At 37.6% G+C, this 22,846-nt stretch overlaps 1 protein-coding gene across 1 annotated transcript in view; it reads right to left on the bottom strand.

Moving 5' to 3' along the window:
* The window catches only part of LOC115224767 (tRNA pseudouridine(38/39) synthase-like), a 43,909-nt gene extending 22,446 nt beyond the window's left edge, over positions 1 to 21,463 (bottom strand). Inside the window, exons 1-3 of the mRNA XM_029795675.1 lie at positions 20,976 to 21,463; positions 4,908 to 5,443; positions 173 to 297 (exon numbers count right to left, since the gene is read on the bottom strand). Coding sequence (XP_029651535.1) covers positions 173 to 297; positions 4,908 to 5,443; positions 20,976 to 21,288 — 974 coding nt within the window. The 5' untranslated portion in view covers positions 21,289 to 21,463. The remainder of the gene's footprint in view (positions 1 to 172; positions 298 to 4,907; positions 5,444 to 20,975) is intronic.
* Between the last annotated feature and the right edge of the window lie 1,383 nt (positions 21,464 to 22,846).

Below are 22,846 nucleotides of genomic sequence, written 5' to 3'. Positions count from 1 at the left end.
TTAGGAAGGGCATCCAGCCGTAGAAACATTGCCAGATCAGACTGGGCCTGGTGCAGCCTTCTGGCTTCCCAGACCCCAGTTGAACCGTCCAACCCATGCTAGCATGGAAAGCGGATGCTAAATGATGATGATGATGATGATGATGAAGAAGATGCAAAAATTGCAGACTCACTTAGAAAAATCAAAAACTTTTCCTTTTCGATCTTTCTTCTTATCTTCTTTCTTATCATTCTTCAGGATTATGTTGCGCAGTTGAGAAACATGAGCTTCTAACTGTCGTACCCGTCTAACCAAATCCTATGGAAACAGAAAGCGAAACGAAAAAAAAAAAAGAAAGAAAGAAAACATAAAAATCATGTTAGTAATAATAAACGACACAAAACAAAACCGTCACATCTGCATTGACTGTGTTCTTGAAAGAATAATCAATACTTCTGCACATCTCAGAGAAAAACATACAAGAAGGCTATGATACAATTTGCCCTGAAACACAGAAAATGACGCGGTTCTAATTACCATGGTATTGCTGTAAATGGAAACACAAATGAGAATAACAAGCAGTTTAGTATATTATTAATAAAAACTGTAAATCACATCAGATAAGCTGGTAAAGAAGCACTTTTTTGGAGATGTATTTAACACATACAGGTATAATTTCTTTCTTATTTGTCTTTGTAGCAATAAATGCAAATGCATGGCTTAGTGGTTAGGATGTTGGACACGTGATTGTAAGATTGTGGTTTTCGATTCCTGGACTGGAATGGGAGATGTGTTGTGTTGTCCAACCCATGCCAGCATGGAAGGCGGACATTAAATGATGATGATGATTAATATTCAAATAAAACATATCTTTTATCTTATATTTGCTTAATCATTTGACCATGCCCGTGCTGGGGCACTGCCTTAAAGGATTTTAGTAAAACAAATTGCCCACAGAATTTATTTTTCTTAACCCTTTAGTGTTCAGATTATTCTATCAAACATAATGCTTATTGATTTGAATTAATCATGCATTATCTCATATCTTCAAGATGTTGATGGTGTAAATACTTAATGTAGAATAACATTGTAGGGTAGGTGTGAGAGCCTGGATCTGGTCAGTTTGAGCATAAAACGGATTAAATATTTTGGCTGGATATGGCCGGTTTAAATACTAAAGGGTTAAGCCTAGTACTTATTCTATTGGTCACCTTTGCCAAACCACTAAGTTATGGGGATGTAAACACACCGACACTGGTCTAATATTGGGGCATATAAGTCCTCGATGGAAAAAAAAAAGGGGGATATTAGTACATGTGGGAATAGTGGTGTAGCTTGGGTAAACTTCAATGGCACAAGTCGCAAAAAAACGTGCCTCCTCCCTTACAAAATCCCTGATATTATATAGTACTTATCTGTTACAATTAATGTTTTAAAGTAATATTTTAGGAATAAATACTTTAACAGGTTTCGTTTACCTGCCCCTGTTCAGTACAGCCTGTAATTCAAAATATATTTTTTGAACATTAACTTTTATGAAACCTCCTTATTTTAACCGTTTAATACACCCACTTCCCTGACTGAATGAAACATTAAAATAATCTTATGTGTGAAATGAGATGTAATGAAAAAAAAAAAAATACAATTGTTTGATGTCTCATTTCTCTTGCTTTTAATGAAGTGTCCCTCCCCCCTTCAATCGGCACCTGAGGCACATGCTCTCCCCTAGTTACATTATTGCATGGGAACTGAACCCACACCTCCTATTTTCATGATAAGTGTGCTGCCAGATAACACCAACTTATTTGCCAATTTCTTCCTGCTAGATTTCAAAACTATAATTTCAGTTTTCTCATGCATATTGATACCCATGTTCTTGCCTTGTCGAGGGTATCTATGCCCCAATATTAGACTATTTTCTATAACCAATACATGGTGAATGCATATAAGCTTAAAGCTAATAAATTATTATTTACATAAATATATGGATAGAAGCACACACTCCAGGACTACATCAATATAAAAAGAACCGTCAAGGGAGCTCACTCTTAATATGACTCCAATCTTTTTGAAACAGGAACCAAATCACCAACCACCACTAACTGAAAGTAAGGATTCATTAGCTAACATAGTTTTTGATATACGATTGGAATGTCTTTAATTATAAGGGTGCTCAATCAGGGCTGACCTGGGGCTAGACAACAGATGGCATTGATGTAAGCAGATATTCATATATATATATATATATATATATATATATATATATATATATATATATATATATATATATATATATATATATATAAGTAAATAAATGGAGTTGAATGCAGATGCTATTCAAATTCTTTTACTTTCGACATATGTTTCGAAGACAACATTGGTTTTATTCCAAAGAAATAAACGGTGTAAAATGCAACCTTTTCCTCATGAGAAGATTGCATTTTAAACCATTAATTCCTTTGGAATAAAACCAATGTTGTCTTCGAAACAAATGTCGAAAGTAAAAGAATTTGAATAGCATCTGCGTTCAACTCCATTTATTTACTTATACTTGTTAGTCCCCTTTGTGTTAGCCCCTTATGGGCAGTAAAGAAATATATACTACACAAATTATAGCACATTAACCCAGAGTTTCTACCTTTGAATAGGTCACTACATCCTTGTTACTTGCATGAATTTTGCTACCCTGGCAACTGTTTATTGAATTTTCCATGTTAACGGTAAATAAAGGATAATTCATTCATCTATTTATATATATACACACACACACATGTAAAATGTGCCTACACTGAGATATAGGTCTTTTCATAGAATTCCAAGTGTTGTTTAAGGATTTCCTCATTCATTTCCATCTTTGTATATGTATATATATATATATATATATATATATATAAAATTAAATAAGGGTAGAAATTGATATTAATCGATTAAAACCAGAGGCTTAGCATATTTTAAAAAATCTGAAGATTAAATATTGTGCTACATACAAAATTTAGAGGACTGACCACTAAAAGTGGACAGCCTATATATATGCTAAACATAGACGTCAAATCGCCATTACCACGAAGAACGTGTTCTCAAGAAAAATCTCAGCAATAAACCAAAATGTAACAATAAGCAAGGCAAATGAAAATATACGAAATAAAAAATGATTACCTATGTACCATTGGTTTCACTTGTTAATATTTATCTATATGGACAAGCAAACATCTGCAAGATCATCAGCATAGTCTGTCGTTTACAAGTCATGCTGTTACTACAATTATTCATTTAATTCTTATCAATTGTGTTCAGTGCTATTTTCTTATGTTTGTCCATTCACTTTGTTGAGGTGTTCCTTAACATAAAACCAATGGTGGTCTTAATACACGAATAAAGAACCTTTATCCACCCATGTGGTGTTGAGAATTCATTCTCATTCTTATTTCTTTATTGCCCACAAGGGGCTAAACATAGAAGGGACAAACAAGGACAGACAAAAGGATTAAGTCGATTACATCGACCCCAGTGTGTAACTGGTACTTAATTTATCGACCCCGAAAGGATGAAAGGCAAAGTCGACCTCGGCGGAATATGAACTCAGAATGTAAAGACAGACGAAATACTGCCAGGCATTTCTCCCGGCATGCTAAAATTTCTGCCAGCTTGCCGCCTTATTCATTCTCATTCTTCGATATTTACATACACATATCCGCCTGACTGGCTCCCATGCCGGTGGCACATAAAAAGCACCCAGTACACTCTCGTTAAGAACGACATCCCGCTGTAGAAACCTTGCCAGATCAGATTGGAGCCTGACACAGCTTACTAGCTTGCCAGCCCCCAGTGAAACCATCCAACCCATGCCAGCATGGAAAACAGACGTTAAATGATGATGATGATGATGTATTAAGTTTTAATTAATATCATTGGATGGTGGCAATAACTGAAATTTTAGTCAAGAGAACCAAAACTTCATTAAATGTGTCGTTGATAAATACATAAAATTATCAACCATCTTACAAACAATAACTCTGAGCACCTTTTCAAACTCCACCCGTCTAACACCCATGGACATATTTACAAAGTCAGAAAACAGCACAGCCCCCATGACTTTAGGAAACATTTTTTCACGCTGAGAGTTGCGGAAGCATGGAACAAACTGCCGGCATCAGTTGTTAGTTGTTGGAGCACTGCATCCTTCAAAACTTCCATGCTTCCTGAAATTCGCCAACACTACACCTGATTTTCTCTCCTCCATACACACACAAGCATGTATCTGACTCATACATTGTTCGCTTTCCAGACATTTGTACATTACTGCATATACTTTATACGCACTTTCTGACAAGTTGTGGTGCACCTGAACACTGTATACAATAATTTCATTATTATTATTATTATTATTATTATTATATATCAATAAATAGGTGTTAATAGTTACTGCTTTTCCCTTTTAAAATATCGTTGATCTGAAATATATTACGAAATTATTATTACTTAGCAACAATTCTCAGTAGCACTAAAATTCTGCAGAGACAAACTGATGGAGAAGGAGGGATTGCTTGAAATATGAAGAAGCAAGTTTTTACACAGCTGCAGTTTCAAAAAAGAAAAGAAAAGAAAAAGGACAAAAAAAAAAAAAGCAAGTTTAAATAAATTTGTTAAATAAGAAAAGAAAATAAATTCTTGTAATTTAGCCATGCAAATGTGTGTGTAGTACATGCATATACACACACACACACATACACACCATGTAAAACGGATACTAAAAACAAAGAAAAAAAAAACCACAGCACAGTTATTGGAAGGAACAAACACTAACTAATACGTAGAGATAGAGAGCTCGGTAAAGACTGGTTGAGACAGGGGGATCTGGCACTAAGAGTAACTGTATCTAATGTATAGTCGGTACACACTGTACACATGCAAAGGTGGAGTATTAATACCTTCTCGTCATCATTATCATTTTCATTAGAGTCAATATTGGCATCATTCCACATCTCTTCCATTACAGCAGTATAATTTGATTGAGCAACTGCCATACTGGGCTCATCTGGTACCACCTGAGTATTGCTAGCCATACATGTGTATGACATGTCAGCCTGTGAACCAGGTTTCTTGTCAATGGTAGAGTTATGAAATTCTAGAGGGTTTGACTGGAACACAGGGCTGGGTAATTCTTCCACGGTTGTATCAGGTGGTTCTGATTTAATTGTAGCATTCATTAAAAAATAGTTCTGTTCCTGAGACGGTGTGAGGTGGCTAATAAGGGGGAATGAAGATGGATTAGTTAAGCTGGCTCGCATTTTCTTTTGACTAGAACGGGCAGAAGGTTTTTGCAGCAGCATGTTCTCGTAACGGAAAAAAGCTCCACTGTGGTCACCGGTTACCTCTACAAACCAAGAGTTTACATGTCCCAAGCGCATAGTCATCTTGACTCTGTAATTGCATTTGTGACCCCGCACTTTCGTCTTCGAGCAATCTGCAAAAGAAAAGAAAAAAAGAAAAAGAAAATAAAGAAAAATAAGAAATCTAAATAGCAACCAAGATAAGTCAAACATTATCAGATTGTAATACCAATAGAAAAGGTTTATATTTCTTCAGCAGTTAATGATTATGACAAACGAGAAAAAAATTATTATTTCAAATATATTTTTTAATAACAGTCTCTCTAAATATATATATATATAAAAAAAAAAACAGAAATTATAAATAAGATTCTAGCTTAACACTTTTGCCTTCAGATTATTGTCAAATTATTAATATTGTTGTTATGAATTAATCATGCATTATCTTGTAGCTTCAACATTTGGATAATGTGATTTGCTTATTTTTAGAATGAAATGGCAGGGCAGGTGTGAAAGGCCAGATCTGGCCAGTTAGAATGTAAAACAGGTAGAATATTTTGGCAGGATGTGGCTGGTTTATATGCTAAAGGGTAAAAGAGAATAATCAAAGTTAGATTTAGTCAATTGCAGGTCCTCTATTGGTTACTGAACAGCTCTTGTAAAATCATCCAACCCATGCCAGCACGGAAGGCGGATGTTAAATGATGACGACGACTGATGATGAATATAATTAAACGAGTAAAATCAAAAGATTAGGAAATTTTTAAAGTATTATTTTATTCAAAATCTTTTTTTGAATAACAGAAATCCAGAAATATTATAATATTAGTTAAAATTTGAACAGCAAAAAAATCATTCCAAGAATAAGAAACTTGTACTTATAGTCAAACTTCATCTATTCCTTACAGTTACTAATTCATCATCATCATCATCATCACCACCATGATCAACATCATCATCATCATCAGGTTGGCTGGCTTGACAGGAACTAGTAATGCCAAGGGCCACACCAAGCCCCATAGTCTGTTTTGGATTGGTTTCTACAGCTGGATGCCCTTCTTATTGGCAACCACTCCACAGAGTGTACTGGGTGCTTTTTATGCAGTACTATCAGCCGTGCTTTTTAAGTGGCACCAGCACTAATGCTTTCCAAATGGCACCTGCACCCCCACCAACATGTTTTATGTGGCATCTTGGTCTTAGGATCTCAATCTTCATAGTTATATCATTCCACATGGCTCGTTTCCACATCAACTACTCTTACTTTAATTGTCACTCTTGATTGCTGACATATTTACAAGTTCCCTGTTAGAACATTTTATATTTATGGGCCCTTGACCAACACAGTTCCTCTTCATCATAGCAGAACATATTTCAGCATCATCATCATCATTGTTTAACGTCTGCTTTCCATGCTAGCTTGGGTTGAACGATTTGACTGACGTCTGGCAAACCAGATGGCTGCACCAGACTCCAGTCTGATCTGGCAGAGTTTCTACAGCTGGATGCCCTTCCTAACGCCAACCACTCTGAGAGTGTAGTGGGTGCTTTTACGTGCCACCGGCATGAGGGCCAGTCAGGCAGTACTGAGAGAGAAAGAGGGATATTTATTATTTGAAGAACAATTGTATTTAATTTGCACATAATTTAGTCAGGAACAATTTTTTATTTTATCAACATGGGTCACAGTCGTTCTGGTCACCCTTCAAAAACAGAAAATCTCTGCTACTGTCGCCTCTCATTCCACTTTAATTATTGACAAAACAGCACTAGCTTTTCCTTAAAAAAGAAAAATGTTAAACCTGATTAAGTATATAAATTTAGTTTAACCCACCATTTTCAGTAGAGTCTTCCACTGCAGTCTTGGACTAATCAGATTAACTGCTGTGGAAGACAAGGCTCTTTTTTGTAGTTAATCTGATTAGCTGCTGACAGAGAGAGAGAGAGAGAGACCTTAACACAGATAAACAAGGCAAGGTGGACACCATAGCATCTGATATGGCATTAAGTTAAATGTTAGAGATTTCCAACATAATATTCTAGTTTAGTTGATGGATGGAAGCGAACAGCATGATCTTAACAAATTGGAGTTCTGAGAATGAAAGAAGGAAAACAGAAAAAGGGAATGGTAATTGCTAAATGCGTAAAATAATAAACTTTATATGCAGAAGACAAAATCTAGACATCACTGAACTTTATAATGATGAGGTGATAAAATGAGATGGTGGATTGATGAAAAGGGAACTGCCAAAATCTGTTAGAAGTGAAAAATCTTAAAAGTTAAAAGCAAAAGAGAAACAAAAACAGTCTTGAATACGTGAAAGTTTGGTGTACTTTTGTTATTCTAAGTTGTGAAAGTGTAAAAAAAAATGCAGAGGATTGATCTCCATAGTCCAACAGATGGTGTAAAGGAATGAGGTAGGAAGAAAGTAACAGTGAGTAAGAGCAACAGCTTCAAGGTGTGTTGTTGTTACTATTTGTTAGAAATGAGGGTTTGATATCAGAAGACAAATTATAAATGGAAACTACACATTTCAACCTCAGCTGGGATGTGTGAGTGAGTGAGTGTGTGTGAGTGAGAGATAGAGAGAGAGAGAGCATCACACACATCTAGAGCAGTTCTATACAAATTTTTTTATTTATTTATGCGCCCTTTTCATGCCTAACCAGGCTCAAGGGCCCAGTTTCCTGGTTTCTGTGGCATATGTGTTTCCCCTAAGCTGGACGGGACACCAGTCCATCGCAGCGTTACTCAAGAAACAGGAAGAAAGAGTAAGAGAAAGTTGGGGCGAAAGAGTACAACAGGGGTCGCTGCCAGAGCCTCGTGGAGCTTTAGGTGTTTTCGCTCAATAAACACACACAACGCCCGGACTGGGAATTGAAACCGTGATCCACCGACCGCGAATCTGTTGTCCTAACCACTGGGCCATTGTGCCTCCACTCTATACAAATTTACACGATTAAAATTCAACATGATCAGGAATTTCTTCTTACCAGTGTCCTTCAACAACAAACAACTGTAAAATGACTACACATCAATAAACCAATCAAAGGTAAAAAGAACAAAGGCAAACTATTTTCTTTCAGTCTAGGAGTTGTATAAGTCTGGCCAACAGTTTATCCCTTAAACCATTAGTGCTTAAACCGGCTCAAATATTCTGGCTGTTTTATGTTCAAACTAGCTAGATTCAGCCTCTTACACCTACCCTGCAATGACATTCTAAAACTAAACAAACACATCATCAACAGGATATGATTAATTCAAAACGATTGAATAGATAAACATTATATTTGACAGAGTAACCCAAAGGCCGAAGGATTAAAGTTTTTAACTGCAGAATTAAATTTCATGGTTATTCCAACAATGATGTTAAATATTTATCAAAAAAATTGTGGCACTCCGTTGGTTATGACGACAAGGTTCCAGTTGATCTGATCAATGGAACAGCCTGCTCTTGAAATTAACATGCTAGTGGTTGAGTACTCCACAGACATGTGTACCCATAAAATAGTTCTTGGGGAGATTCAGCATGACACAGAGTGTTACAAGGCCTTTGAAATACAAGTACAACAGCAAGAGGAAGAAAGAGTGAGAGAAAGTTGTGGTGAAAGAGTACAGCAGGGTTCGCCACCAGAGCCTCGTGGAGTTTTAGGTGTTTTCACTCAATAAACACTCACAATGCCCGGTCTGGGAATCGAAACCACGATTCTACGACTGTGAGCCCGCTGCCCTAACCACTAGGCCATTGCGCCTCCATCAAAAAATAAAATTGCTATTTTCCACCAGTCATGTTGCCTCAATAAATTTGAGATATCTCAACACAAAAAATAGTTTCAAACATAACATTCCTCAACAAAAGATGGATTGGTATATAAAACTGCTTTCCACAGTTAAGGATAAAGAAATTGTGAGTGAATATATTTGATTTCCACTGTAAAATGGTTGTGTCGTTTCTGAACTGCATGAGTGGACACTTTGCTGATTGAGGCCAATCTAGTGTGATTTTGATCCACAGTTTAGGAGAAGTCTGTTAAATATCTACCAAAAAATAGAAATATGGTAACAAATGTCTTGTTTTCATAAGTTTTGAATTAAAATCTTCCACCAAACCTTAGTCACAATTTATGTTCCTAACACTAGCTTAATGGTAACTAAATTATTTTACTAAATTCTTTCTTATATTCAAAATTAATTGAAAGAAACACAGAGCATCTCAACAGAAATATGGGTAACAAATGTCTTGTTTACATAAGTTTTGAATTAAAATCTTCCACCAAACCTTAGTCACAATTTATGTTCCTAACACTAGCTTAATGATAACTAAATTATTGCTCTAAATTCTTTGTTATATTTAAAATTAATTGAAAGAAACACAGAGCATCTCAACAGAAATATGGTAACAAATGTCTTGTTTTGATAAGTTTTGAATTAAAATCTTCCACCAAACCTTAGTCACAATTTATGTTCCTAACACTAGCTTAATGATAACTAAATTATTGCTCTAAATTCTTTGTTATATTTAAAATTAATTGAAAGAAACACAGAGCATCTCAACAGCAATATGGTAACAAATGTCTTGTTTACATAAGTTTTGAATTAAAATCTTTCACCAAACAGTTAGTCACAATTTATGTTCCTAACACTAGCTTAATGATAACTAAATTATTGTACTAAATTCTTCGTTATATTTAAAATTAACTGAAAGAAACACAAAGCATCTCAACAGAAATATGGTAACAAAAGGGTTATTAGAACAAAGGAATATAAGCAAAAAATGTTGTAGGTGTCAATAATATATTTGTCCCGGAATCATCACATTTATACATAGTGTTAGGTACTAAATCGGTTACCACATGAACACGATTAGGTTATAGTGGATTGAAGAATAAAGGGGAAGTAATTCATTGTGACTTGCAGAGTTCATCATCCAGTCACAGACTTCAATGTTGTTAAGATTCCAATGAGGTCTTCAAAATATTGAAATAACATATATATTTCTTTACTACCCACAAGGGGCTAAACACAGAGGGGACAAACGGATGAAGTCGATTACATCGACCCCAGTGCGTAACTGGTACTTTATTTATCGACCCCGAAAGGATGAAAGGCAAAGTCGACCTCGGTGCATAGGCACATAATAATATACGGCACAGCCATGGTTGTACAGTAAGGAGCTTGCTTCCCTACCACATTGTTCTGGGTTCAGTCCCACTGTGTGGCACCTTGGGCAAGTGGATTCTACTATAGCCTCAGGCCGACCAAAGCCTTTCGAGTGGATTTTGTAGATGGAAACTGAAAGAAGCCCATCGTGTGTGTGAATGTGTGTGTTTGCATCTGTATTTGTCCTCCACTGCCACATGACAACTAGTGTCGGTGGGTGTGTTTACACCCCTGTAACTTAGCAGATCAGCAAAACAGACTGACAGAATAAATGCCAGGCTTTAAAAAGAAAAACAAAAGTACTGGGGTCAATTCATTTAACTAAAATTTCTTCGAATGCAATGCTCCAGCATGGCCGCAGTCTAACAACTGAAACAATTAAAAGGTAGTAAAAGAAACAGAACTTGAAAAGTAGTGTGCATACACACACACCACAAGCACACACACACACACAATCTCTCTCTTTCACACATACGCATACATACATGCACACACACTCTCACATGCACATGTCTGCACACACACACACTCTCACATGCACATGTGTGCACATACACACTCTCTCACACACAATTTCTCTCTCTCACACACATGCATGAGCATACATACATGCACACACACACACACATACATATATACACACACACACGTCTGCACACACACACACTCTCTCTCACATGCACACGTCTGCACACACACACACACACACACTCTCTCTCACATGCACACGTCTGCACACACACACATGTACATACTCGTTCTCTCACACACACACATGTACACACACTCTCTCACACATGCATGCATGCGCAGACACATGCACATACACTCTCTCTCTCAGACACATACACACACACACTCTCTCTCTCTCTCTCTCTCTCTCTCTCAGAGACACAAACAGCACAGAAGAAAGGTTGAAGTTTCCAAGTTCTCCCATACCTTGTACATCATACCCCTATTTTCTGAGTCATTTCTATTTCTCTCATCCTACCCTACCCTTATCCATCAACCTCACCCCAACCTTGCTCATCACTCACCACACTCACCTCTACCCCCATCTCAAGACATCTGTTACTCCCCACCACCTCAAACTCTTATAAAACTATGCACCTAACTTCTCAAGCCAATACTCGAATCTTCTCTTACATTCATCTTCTTGTAAGAAGCATCCAGTCCACACTGTAAAGTGGTTGGCATTTGGAAGGGCATCCAGCTATAAAAAGCCATTCCAAAACTGACCTCACCTGTGCAAGTGCCATGTAAAAAGCACTCAGTCCACTCTGTGGGGTGGTTGGTGATAGGAAGGGCATCCAGCTGTAAAAACCATGCCAAAACAGGCAGTGAAGCATGGTGCAGTCTTCTACCTGGCCGGCTCCTGTCAAACTGTCCAACCCATGCCAGCATGGAAAGCAGACATTAAATGATGATGATGATGATGATAATGTACCTCTTCAGTTCACACCGGCACCCCATCACAACCCTCTTTATTTTCTTTCTTGCTACTTCAGCCCATCCTTATATAAAGTAGAAATGGTGGGAGAGGCCCCTATTATGCTTAAACCTCTCAACACCTCACATAAAGCCATATTCTCCCTCTCAAATACTCCCTCACCCCTGTCCTACTCAGTAAAGAGGGGTTTTTTAATGTCCTTTTCCTATCTTGCAAGTTACTTGGTGATATCAGTAGGGCGGTGAGCTGGCAGAAACGTTAGCACGCCGGGCGAAATGCGTAGCCATATTTCGTCTGCTGTTACGTTCTGAATTCAAATTCCACCGAGGTTGACGTTGCCTGTCATCCTTTCGGGGTCGATAAATTAAGTACCAGTTACGCACTGGGTTCGATGTAATCGACTTAATCCGTTTGTCTGTCCTTGTTTGTCCCCTCTATATTTAGCCCTTTGTGGGTAGTAAAGAAACAGATATCAGTAGTGCTGATGGCATGAAAAAAAAAAAAGCATCCAGTGAGAGTGGAGGCACATGGCTTAGTGGTTAGGGTGTTAGACTCATGATTGTAAGATTATGGTTTCAATTCCTGGACTGGATGACACATTGTGTTCTTGAGCACAACACTATATTTCAGGTTGTTCCAGTCCACCGGCAAAAATGAGTAATCCTGCGACAGACCACCATCCCATCCAGGTGGGGAATATACAGGTTGGCTCAAAAGTTACAAAAGCGTTAAATAATTCATTTATGCTGTTTTAAATTTACAATAACTTAGCATCACATTATAGATATGTATATATATATATATATATACAGCTACCAAACCTCTTATCCAGAATCTAGAAATCTGGAATTACGAGAAATAGAATTGCTATATCAGAAATTAATGCTGACCCTTGAAAATGATTAGAATATAGATTCAAATCATTGCACCGTATTCTTAGACAAGACTCATTACTCTACTTGCTTGCATCATTCGCAGTTTTGTAGTTGAGAAGCTGACCTGAATAGTCTGTAGAACAATTCAATTCATGCCACATCAGAAAAACAAATATCGCTGTTACAACAGGCATTTAGGCCCCCACATGTACCTACGAACGCATATACAGAACGCTAAATATATGTTATCCGTTCTTTAAAGAAAACCTAGCAAAGAAAATTAATGATGGCTATCAAACTCCAACAGTTTTCGCCTGCAGGTAAAAAAGAAACAGATTTGGCTGACATGGGAGCTAACAGCTGAAAGAAGAAAACACATCTATACTTTAAAAGGTCACAAACATTATTAATATTAAGAAAACAAAAAAGGAATAAAGAGGTTCTTAATTAAAGGGAGAGACAATTACAAAAGAAACGGAGAGTGGTGGTGGTGGTGGGGGTAAGGGTGGAATGCTAAATTGACAAGAGAGTAGAATAGATGTTAAAATATACCCAGGTGCCGTAGGAGGTACTACCCAGCCATTTAAACTCGAGATAATAATAGCTGTATAATAAAGATTCCCCCCCTCCCCGTCACAATAAAATATTATGTCTCCATGTCATTATTACTTCTGACAGTCAGCAGACTTTATAAACAGTTTCACTGACACACATCCTAGCGAGAGAGTCACATGTTAAGCCACAACTGATGGACAAATTGTTCGGCAGAGTTCATGAATGTTCAACTATTCATACTGATATCTCTGAACAGAAAAATGTTTGACTGCCAGGGTGAGTGTTTTTTTATAAATTTTTTTTTTTTTTTATTATTATTTACCATTCACACAAGGATCAAATACAAAGGCAATAATAATAGAAACAGAGACACTTATTTTTAATGAAAATGGTAAACAGCTTCCATTTTGCATTTTCATAGGTGCAGGCATAGCTGTGTGGTAAGAAGCTTGCTTCCCAACCACATGGTTCTGGGTTCAGTTCCACTGCGTGGCACTTTGGATAAGTGTCTTCTGCGATTACCTTAGGCCAACCAAAACCCTGCAGGTGGATTTGGTGGTCAGAAACCCAAAGAAGCCCGTCAACTATATATACAGTATACATTCGCCAGCTTTTTCCCAGTAGCTTAATAACAGCACCAGCACCTCCAAGACTGAGAGGTCTCAAAGATAATGGTGCAAAACCATGATGATATTTTGGTCATTGACTGACAAAGAGAACTCATCTGTGAATATTCCTTGTATTGTGTCTTTGTCTATATTCCCCATCCATTAAGTTTCCGTCTTGTTTCCTGTTTGCTGTCTAACTTTTTCTCCTTGTTGCGTTCTGTCTGTTCAATCCTTGATGTGTGTATATATATATATATATATATAATATTAATAAATTTTAGGGTAGCAAAAAAATTCTGGAAAAATTCTCCACTACCAGCGGTCTAGCGAAAAAGGAAAAATAGTCAATAGACTATGTAATATACATTCAAACACATAAGAGGTGGCCATAATAGGACATCTGATTCACTAGAAAGAGCAGTTAAACTCCAAACCACTAATAGTTGTAATTCTGAAATGGAAAGAAATAAAAACGTTTACCCTATCCAGAAAAGATAGGGTAAACGTTTTTATTTCTCTTTCCATTTCATAATTACAATTATTAGCGGTTTGGAGTTTAACTGCTCTTTCTAGTGAGTCAGATGTCCTATCATGGCCATCTCTTATGTGTTTGATTATATATATATATATGTATATACATATGCTATGCTCGAGAAGACTTGTCAAGCCAAGTGAAATCATAGTCTGGCTAATACAGGTGTCATGTAACTGACATCTAAAAAGTACCTTTCCAGCATTGGTCCTCAATGGAGGCAAAGTTGCTGATGGCACATGAAAAGCACCTTCCGAGTGCTGAGCCTCATGGGGGCAATGATGAATGACCAAGAACTTAGCATTCTGTTGAGCAAGAGAAGAAAATCCATCAAGCCAAGTAAAATCGTGGTCGTGGCATATACCAGTGTCACACAAATGGCACCCATTCCCATTAGGAAGGGCAATGGTCATTCCAACTCCCTACCTTCTGAGTTCAAATACCACCAAGATGTACACATGTTTTCATCCATTCAGCACCAGTCCTCTACTGGAGGCAATCCCCCCCCCTCTCTCTCCTTCCCTCTCGTTTTCTCTCAGAAATCGGCCATGTTCAGACCTGCAGAAGGACAGGCTCTGCTGGTTTAAAAATGCCCAAGACACACTGTTATTCATGACAGAAATCCTATGATTCCATCTGGAGTTGAGAGAGCCCAAGGCAATAAGAATTATATTTTCAAAAGAGTAACTATAGAGCCAATAAACATAGAATCTGAGGTGTTGCTAAACAATACTTTGGGGAACTGTACAAGTTCAGAACCAACAGACAAATAAAACTGGATTCAAAGAACTTGAGGATAAATGCGACCAAATCACATTACCTGTAAGAATTTCCAATGTTCAGTAAAAGACAAAAAAATGGTTAGGATCAGTGTTTTGCATATAAGGGGTTCGTCTATTTTGAAGATAGGGCATCAGAAATGTTACAAAATAATAATAAATAAAAGTGTACATGCCATGTAAAACCTATTTCAAGTGGATTGATGGGAAAAAGAGTAAATATGTCCACCAAATAGATTGGATCAACCAATTCAATTCAATTCAATTTTTATTGGCTCAAAAAGCAAAAGTAAGGCCATGTAGGGGGACAGGGAGTTATGTACAGGGAGGGTGGTCATACAAAGAGTTCAGGTCATTTCTGGTCAAGAGAGACTTTGAACCGAGCGGTCATCGGCATCTTCACTATCTCGTCCGGCAGCTTATTCCACGGATCTGCAACCCAGACGGAGAAAGCCCCTCACCTTCGATTGAGAGGAAATTGTTGTAGATAGAGCTTTTCGGAGAAGCATGTATATGCCAAGAAGCATGTATATGCCAAGAAGCATGTATATGCCAAAACTAAATACAGTGAACCATTTTGATTGATATGCCTTATATTGGTGAAGACAATCTAGTCATCTTGAAGGATGATTAATGACCCGTGTAGTAACTTGGTTTAAAATGAAGAGTTGCACACCATCAGCCACAATCTAGTGTCTGTGACCATTTTCAGTTCAGAGTCTAGACTAGGACAAGACCACTGGGAATGGAAACGGATGCAGTGGATGATGAAGGTGTTTCGTTTTTGTCACACCTTGCTCTCTGAAATCCACAATATGTTGCTGCAGCTGCCTTCCCATCCATTGAACCAATGTCAGGTTCTTCAGCAGAGTGTGCTGGATCCAGTCCTCATTATCCCATAGCTGGGACCCTGGCAGGTGCTACAACTCTGGGTCAGAGTAGATCTGGGGACAATAGTGGCTAAGAGATGGTTCCACACTCCTTGAAAGCCTGGGACTCCCAAAACCAGGTCCCTATTACCGGATGCAGTTTAAAATCATACCACTCTGATGCTTTACTCAAGTAGATACTGAGTATGTTTTAGCATTGCTTCTAGAAGTTTATGGCCTATTGCCAGGACTAATAACTTTAGGAGGGACCATATGACTTTACAACTGTGACACTATGCAGAAGTTCCGAAGCTGTTGCAATATGTTAATTGAATCCGATGTTCTGAAGAGTTTGATGAGAAATCATCATTATGAATAAAGGTGCAGCCATCTGGTTTGCCAGTCCTCAGTCAAATCATCCAACACATGCTGGCATGGAAAGCGGACGTTAAACAACGATGATGATGAAAGAAGGTGTTGTATAACGGGAGATGAATCAGAAACATTAACTGAATTCAGGTGAGCTGACAATTAAAAGGTATCGAGTATTAACTTCAAGGTTAAAATATGTAATGGGGGGGATTCAAAAGAAAGAGCAGAAAGACTGGGTGGCCAATAGGAAATGTTCAGAATAGATAAGGGTAATGGAAAACTTAGAGAGAGAAAACTGAGGAAATAAGAGGAATTGTTCTGAGAGGAGATAGACATAAGCAATAGCATCCAAAGTACTTAGCCTTCTTTTTATGTTCAGCAACCTACAAATACACTTGCGACTGGGAGTAAAAAAAAAACTGATAATTATTTATTTATTTATTTATATAATTTTCTTTATATAATTTTTCGAAATTCTTAGAGACTCCTCATCCATTTCTTGGTCATGAAGCGTAAATATGACAAAATTGCACAAAAGTTGTTGTGTGGCAGTGGAGATTAGAGATAACCTCAGACAGGATTTCTAGACAACAACAGTGGAATATCAAACAACTAGACAAAAGCGACTTTATAAAGTAGGCTTACGTTTAACCCCCGCCACCTCATATTATCTATATACTTGATTGCCAATAAGATATCCTACAACTATGTATGTGTGTGTGTATACACATACATAAATATACACACACACACACACACATATATATGCACACACACACACATATACATATATAGGCGTAGAAGTGGCTGTGTGGTAAGTAGCTTGCTTACCAACCACATGGTTCCAGGTTCAGTCCCACTGCTTGGCACCTTGGGCAAGTGTCTTCTACTATAACCTCGGGCCAACCAAAGCCTTGTGAGTGGATTTGGTAGACGGAAACTGAAGAAGCCTGTCGTATATATGTATATATATATATATATATATATATATATATATATATATATATATATGTGTGTGTGTGGTGTGTGTGTGTGTGTGTGTGTGTGTGTGTGTGTGTGTGTGTGTATCTGTCCCCCCAACATTGCTTGACAACCGATGCTGGTGTGTTTACATTCCCGTAACTTAGCGGTTCGGCAAAAGAGACCGATAGAATAAGTACTAGGCTTCCAAAGAACAAGTCCTGGGGTCGATTTGCTCGATCGACTAAAGGCGGTGCTCCAGCATGGCCGCAGTCAAATGACTGAAACAAGTAAAAGAGTACACACACACACATATATATATATATATATACATGCATTACATACATGCAGACATATACATACATACACATATATGTACGTATGTAAACTGTATCAGATGTCTAGCATGCTTAACCTTTTTGATACCAATCTGCCAGAGACCGTTCCTAGTTCTATGATAGAAACTTTCGGTTTTAAAAGGACTTAAATTAAAACCTTCCACCAAAATTCCATGTCAATTTAGGGTTCATGCACCAGCCTAATAACCATTTTTGGTTATAGGTACAAGGCCTGATATTTCGAGGGAAGAGAGGGGGCTGGTCAATAACACTGACCCCCGGGCTCAACTGGTACTTATTTCATCAACCCTGAGAGGACGAAAGGCAAATTTGATCTCGGTGGAATTTGAACTCAGAACATTAAGACAGACAAAATGCTGTAAAGCATTTTTTTCCCCATGTGCTTCTGATTCTACCAGCTTCACTGCATTCACTGGCTTAAAGATATTTTACTGAATTCTTTGTTATTTTTCAAAATTAATTGGATCGGAGGCAGTGTATTTCAACAGAAATTTGGTAGCGAATGAGTTAAGCATGCTAAATTTAAACATGGTTTTGTAAATAGTCTATGAGGCACAGAAGTGGCCGTGTGGTAAGAAGTTCGCTTCCCAACTACACGGTTCTGGGTTCACTCCCACAGCTCAGCATTTCGGGCAAGTGTCTTCTACCAAATCCTTGTGAGTGGATTTGGTAGATGGTAACTGAAAGAAGCCCACCATGTGTGTGTGTGTGAGGGGGTGTTTGTGTCTGTGTTTATCTTCCCACCACTGCTTGACAAATAATGTTGGTGTGTTTTACGTCCCTGTAACATAGCAGTCTGGCAAAAGAGTCTGATAAAATAAGTATCTTGCTTTAAAATAAAATAAGTCCCGGGGACAATTCATTCAACTAAAATTCTTCAAAGTAGTGCCCCAGCATGGCCACAGACAGATGACTAAAACAAATAAAAGATAAAGGCAGTAGTAGAGTTAATCCATTGCCTAGTTTGATATCATCTCCTGACTCTTGGAGTCACTCGATCATACTTTAATGGAATCCTATCCGTTGCAAAAATTCAGACTAGATCTCTGGTGAAAGTCTGTCACTCAATCATTACTGTCTTCCCTTTTCCCAGATACCAGCTTAATAACCATTTTTGGCTACAGGCACAAGGCCGGATATTTTGAGGGAGGAGGGGGCTGGTCAATGACACTGACCCCAGTGCTCAACTGGTACTTGTTTCATCAACCCTGAGAGGACGAAAGGCAAATTTGACTTCGACAGAATCTGAACCCCAAACATAAAGATGGTCAAACCCTAATCCTAACCCTTATGTTGCAGGAACTGCCGGAAGAGTGTCAAGTCGAACACTAAACCACCTACAGGGCTCCACTCTGGATTTCTTTGAAGATTGTCTCCTTTCTGTAACCCTGGATAGGGGCCCATACTGGGTACTGTAAGCTGGAGCCAGCTGAGCCCGGGACTCGTGTCAGGCAGAGTTGTCACTCCCTGAAGTAGTGAAGAAAATCGCTACCCACTACCTATATTATAGGAGTATAACCAAATTATAGTGCATAAATTTTAACAACAAAATCTTATATGGATCCCTAATGGTTATTTGGACCCAATTGACAACCACAGCTTTACATAGGGCCTCTGGCTGTTAGCAGGTACAGATTAAAGTGGTTCTCCAGTAGAGAACTACATATAGATAGGACAAGAGTTATTCTGAGTAATGGCCACAAGAAGACACATCATTTGCTGGCAGATCCACCACGGGCCACTAATACACAAGCAAGTACTTACAGGGATCAAAGTAGTGGCTTACAACAACCAATCCCCGAGCCTCTCCCTCCGTATCGGTCTCAGAAGTCTTGCAGGGGTCACACATTCCTGCCCTGAATTCATTTGATTAACCCTTTAGTATTCAGATCAATTTATCAAATCTAATACTTATTTATCCACATTTAAAAAAAAAATTAATCATAAAGTATCTTGTAACATCAAGATTTTGAAGATGTGATTGTTTATTTTTAGAATGACATTGTAGGGCAGGTGTGAGAGGCTGGATCTGGTCAGTTTGATCATAAAACAGGTAGAATATTTGGGCCAGTTATGGCTGGTTTAAATGCTAAAGGGTTATATCATTAAGAAAAAGAAGGGTTATTCCTTTATTCTTTTACTTGTTTCGTTCATTTGACTGTGGTCATGCTGGAGCACCACCTTGAAGGGTTTTGGTCAAACAAATCAACCCCAGCACTTATTTTTTTTAAAGCTTAGCACTTATACTATGGGTCTCTTTTGCAGAACTGCTAAGATATGGAGATGTAAACAAACCAACGCCAGTTGTCAAGCACTGATGAGGGAACAAATGCAGACACAAAGGCACACACACACATTGAGATATATATATATATATATTCTCTCAGGCTTCTTTCAGTTTCTACCACCCAAATCCACTCACAAGGCTTTGGTCAGCCTGAGGCTATGTTAGAAGACACACTTGCCCAAGGTGCTATGCAGTGAGACTGAACCCAGAACCATGTGGTTCGAAAGCAAGCTTCTTACCACACACCCACACCTAAACTTCCGAAAAGAATTTTCAGAGGAAATGTCAACTTGGTAACATAGCAACCAAAATATAAAACAGGTGTATAAAAGAGATAAGAGGAAGCACTCCGTCGGTTACGACGATGAGGGTTCCGGTTGATCCGAATCAACGGAACAGCCTGCTCGTGAAATTAACGTGTAAGTGGCTGAGCACTCCACAGACACGTGTACCCTTAACGTAGTTCTCGGGGATATTCAGCGTGACACAGAGAGTGACAAGGCCAGCCCTTTGAAATACAGGTACAATAGAAACAGGAAGTAAGAGTGAGAGAAAGTTGTGGTGAAAGAGTACAGCAGGGATCACCACCATCCCCTGCCGGAGCCTCGTGGAGCTTTAGGTGTTTTCGCTCAATAAACACTCACAAACGCCCGGTCTGGGAATCGAAACCGTGATCCTACGACCGCGAGTCCGCTGCCCTAACCACTGGGCCATTGCGCCTCCACTATAAAAGAGATAAAACCCCTTCATGTAAACAACCAGCAAAACTTGATGTTCGACATTTGTACAAATAGTAACATTGTTTTTGTTTAAGATTTTATTTAAAGGATTTTAAAAGAAAATAGAAGAAAATTCTTACCTGGAGTACATTCTGAATATCCTCCACACACTCGTCGACATGTTGCAGAGCCACTGCAATACAGAGTTTCTCGGGCGACGACTATCTGCTCCACATTCTTTGCACGGCCAGCCTTGATGCCTCCGCTTTCTAAGACGGTTCTTCCGAATTCTGTCAGAGTAAATTGATCTTCGAGGAAAGTGGTTCCTTTATGCACTTCAACGTAGATTCTGTGGACCTCTCGGCCTTTACGGAGCATATTTTCTCGTCGGAAGTCTGGCAAGCCGTATAGGAATGTGCGTAGACCAACACATGGCACCTTTTCAGCTATCATTATGATTAGGATCGAGTTTAAAATTAATCTAAGCCATATAAACAGCAGCTGTTTAAGATGAATTAAGCCTGCACAGTAGAGAGATGGATGGAGAGGACTGTGTATAACTCCTCAAGTGTAGCGGCAGCGGGTTCTCAATATGTGGTGCTGTTGGTTGTGGAGGTACCTAGGGGAACTAACGGAGATAGGACTTGTATAAGTGATTTTCTAAAAATTCAAAGCAAGACATGCTATTAGTCAACTAGCTTGCATGCAACATTTAAGTACATAAATATTTTGAAAAATGAATTTTCAAAATATTTTCTGATGATGATGATGATAATGATGAGATAAAAGAACTAATGATAGAAAAAAAAAAGACAAAACAAACTATTTTTAAATGGACTTTAAATTACAAGTTATTGAGAATGAAGTTGTGAAGTTAATGCTTTATTTTGGAATGATGTAAGAAAATGGGGAAGAAAGTTACCGAGTGGACTAATTCTGTTTTATTCTACACATTAATGAGTCTACAACTTCTTGTAAGTTCAGCAAATAATTCTTGCTTTTAACATATAAAAGTAAAAAGCCAAAACAGAACTGAAAAGATTTATATGTGATTATTAAAGAAATGTTTAAATCAGTAATTAAAATCTTTACTGATCAATTCTATTTATTATATATTAAATTCATATGAATAATATATTCTATATGGTATGCAAAATACACTAGAGATTACTAAAATCAGTTTATATGATCAGATCAATAGGAGCAGCATATTGCCATAAATATCAGCAAATGCAGACTGTCAGACAGAATTATTAATGTTTCCACAAAGACAAAATATCTCCAATTAAAGAGAAAAGCTCTGAGCTAGATTTCTTTCTGAACTGGAGCAATGGTGCTGTGACTTTGCAAAACTAAAAAAAAATTTGGTCATAAAGTATGCTAAAAGTGTGTTACTGATACCAAGTTTGTCTTGACTAAAACAACCCTGAAATTTAGCAGTTTCACAACTAAATAAGGAGAGAGATGTTTAATAATATGAAGAAGATTCTGTTCTCTGTATTATATCATGAACCAAAGTCAGTTCAATAACAGAATACAGATCAATGTTTTATTATTTTTATTATTTTTATAAGATGTTATGAAAATGATCTGAGCTATGATTTTTATAAAGAATATTTCTAGCTTTTTTTTCAAATTTATGCATGAAATATTAAACAATTGTCCAAGTTTTAATTATAATTAATAACTACAGTTGAAGGCAAAGGAATGTTTGATGACTGAATGCCATGTTTGTTTTTACTAAAACAACCTGAAATTTAGCAGTTTTGCAACTAAATAAGAAGAGAGCTGTTTCATAATAATATAATGGAAATTGTTATGTTCTCTGTATTATATCATGAACCAAAGTCAGTTCAATAACAGAATACAGATCAACATTTTGTTACTTTTATAAGATGTTATGAAAATGATCTGAGCTGTGATTATTATAAAGAATATTTCTAGCTCCATTCAAATTAATGCATAGAATATTAAACAACTGTCCACGTTTTAACGATAATTAACAACTACA

Source organism: Octopus sinensis, linkage group LG26 (assembly GCF_006345805.1).
Source record: "Octopus sinensis linkage group LG26, ASM634580v1, whole genome shotgun sequence".
NCBI lineage: Eukaryota > Metazoa > Mollusca > Cephalopoda > Octopoda > Octopodidae > Octopus > Octopus sinensis.
This window is presented reverse-complemented; position numbering and strand designations above follow the sequence as displayed.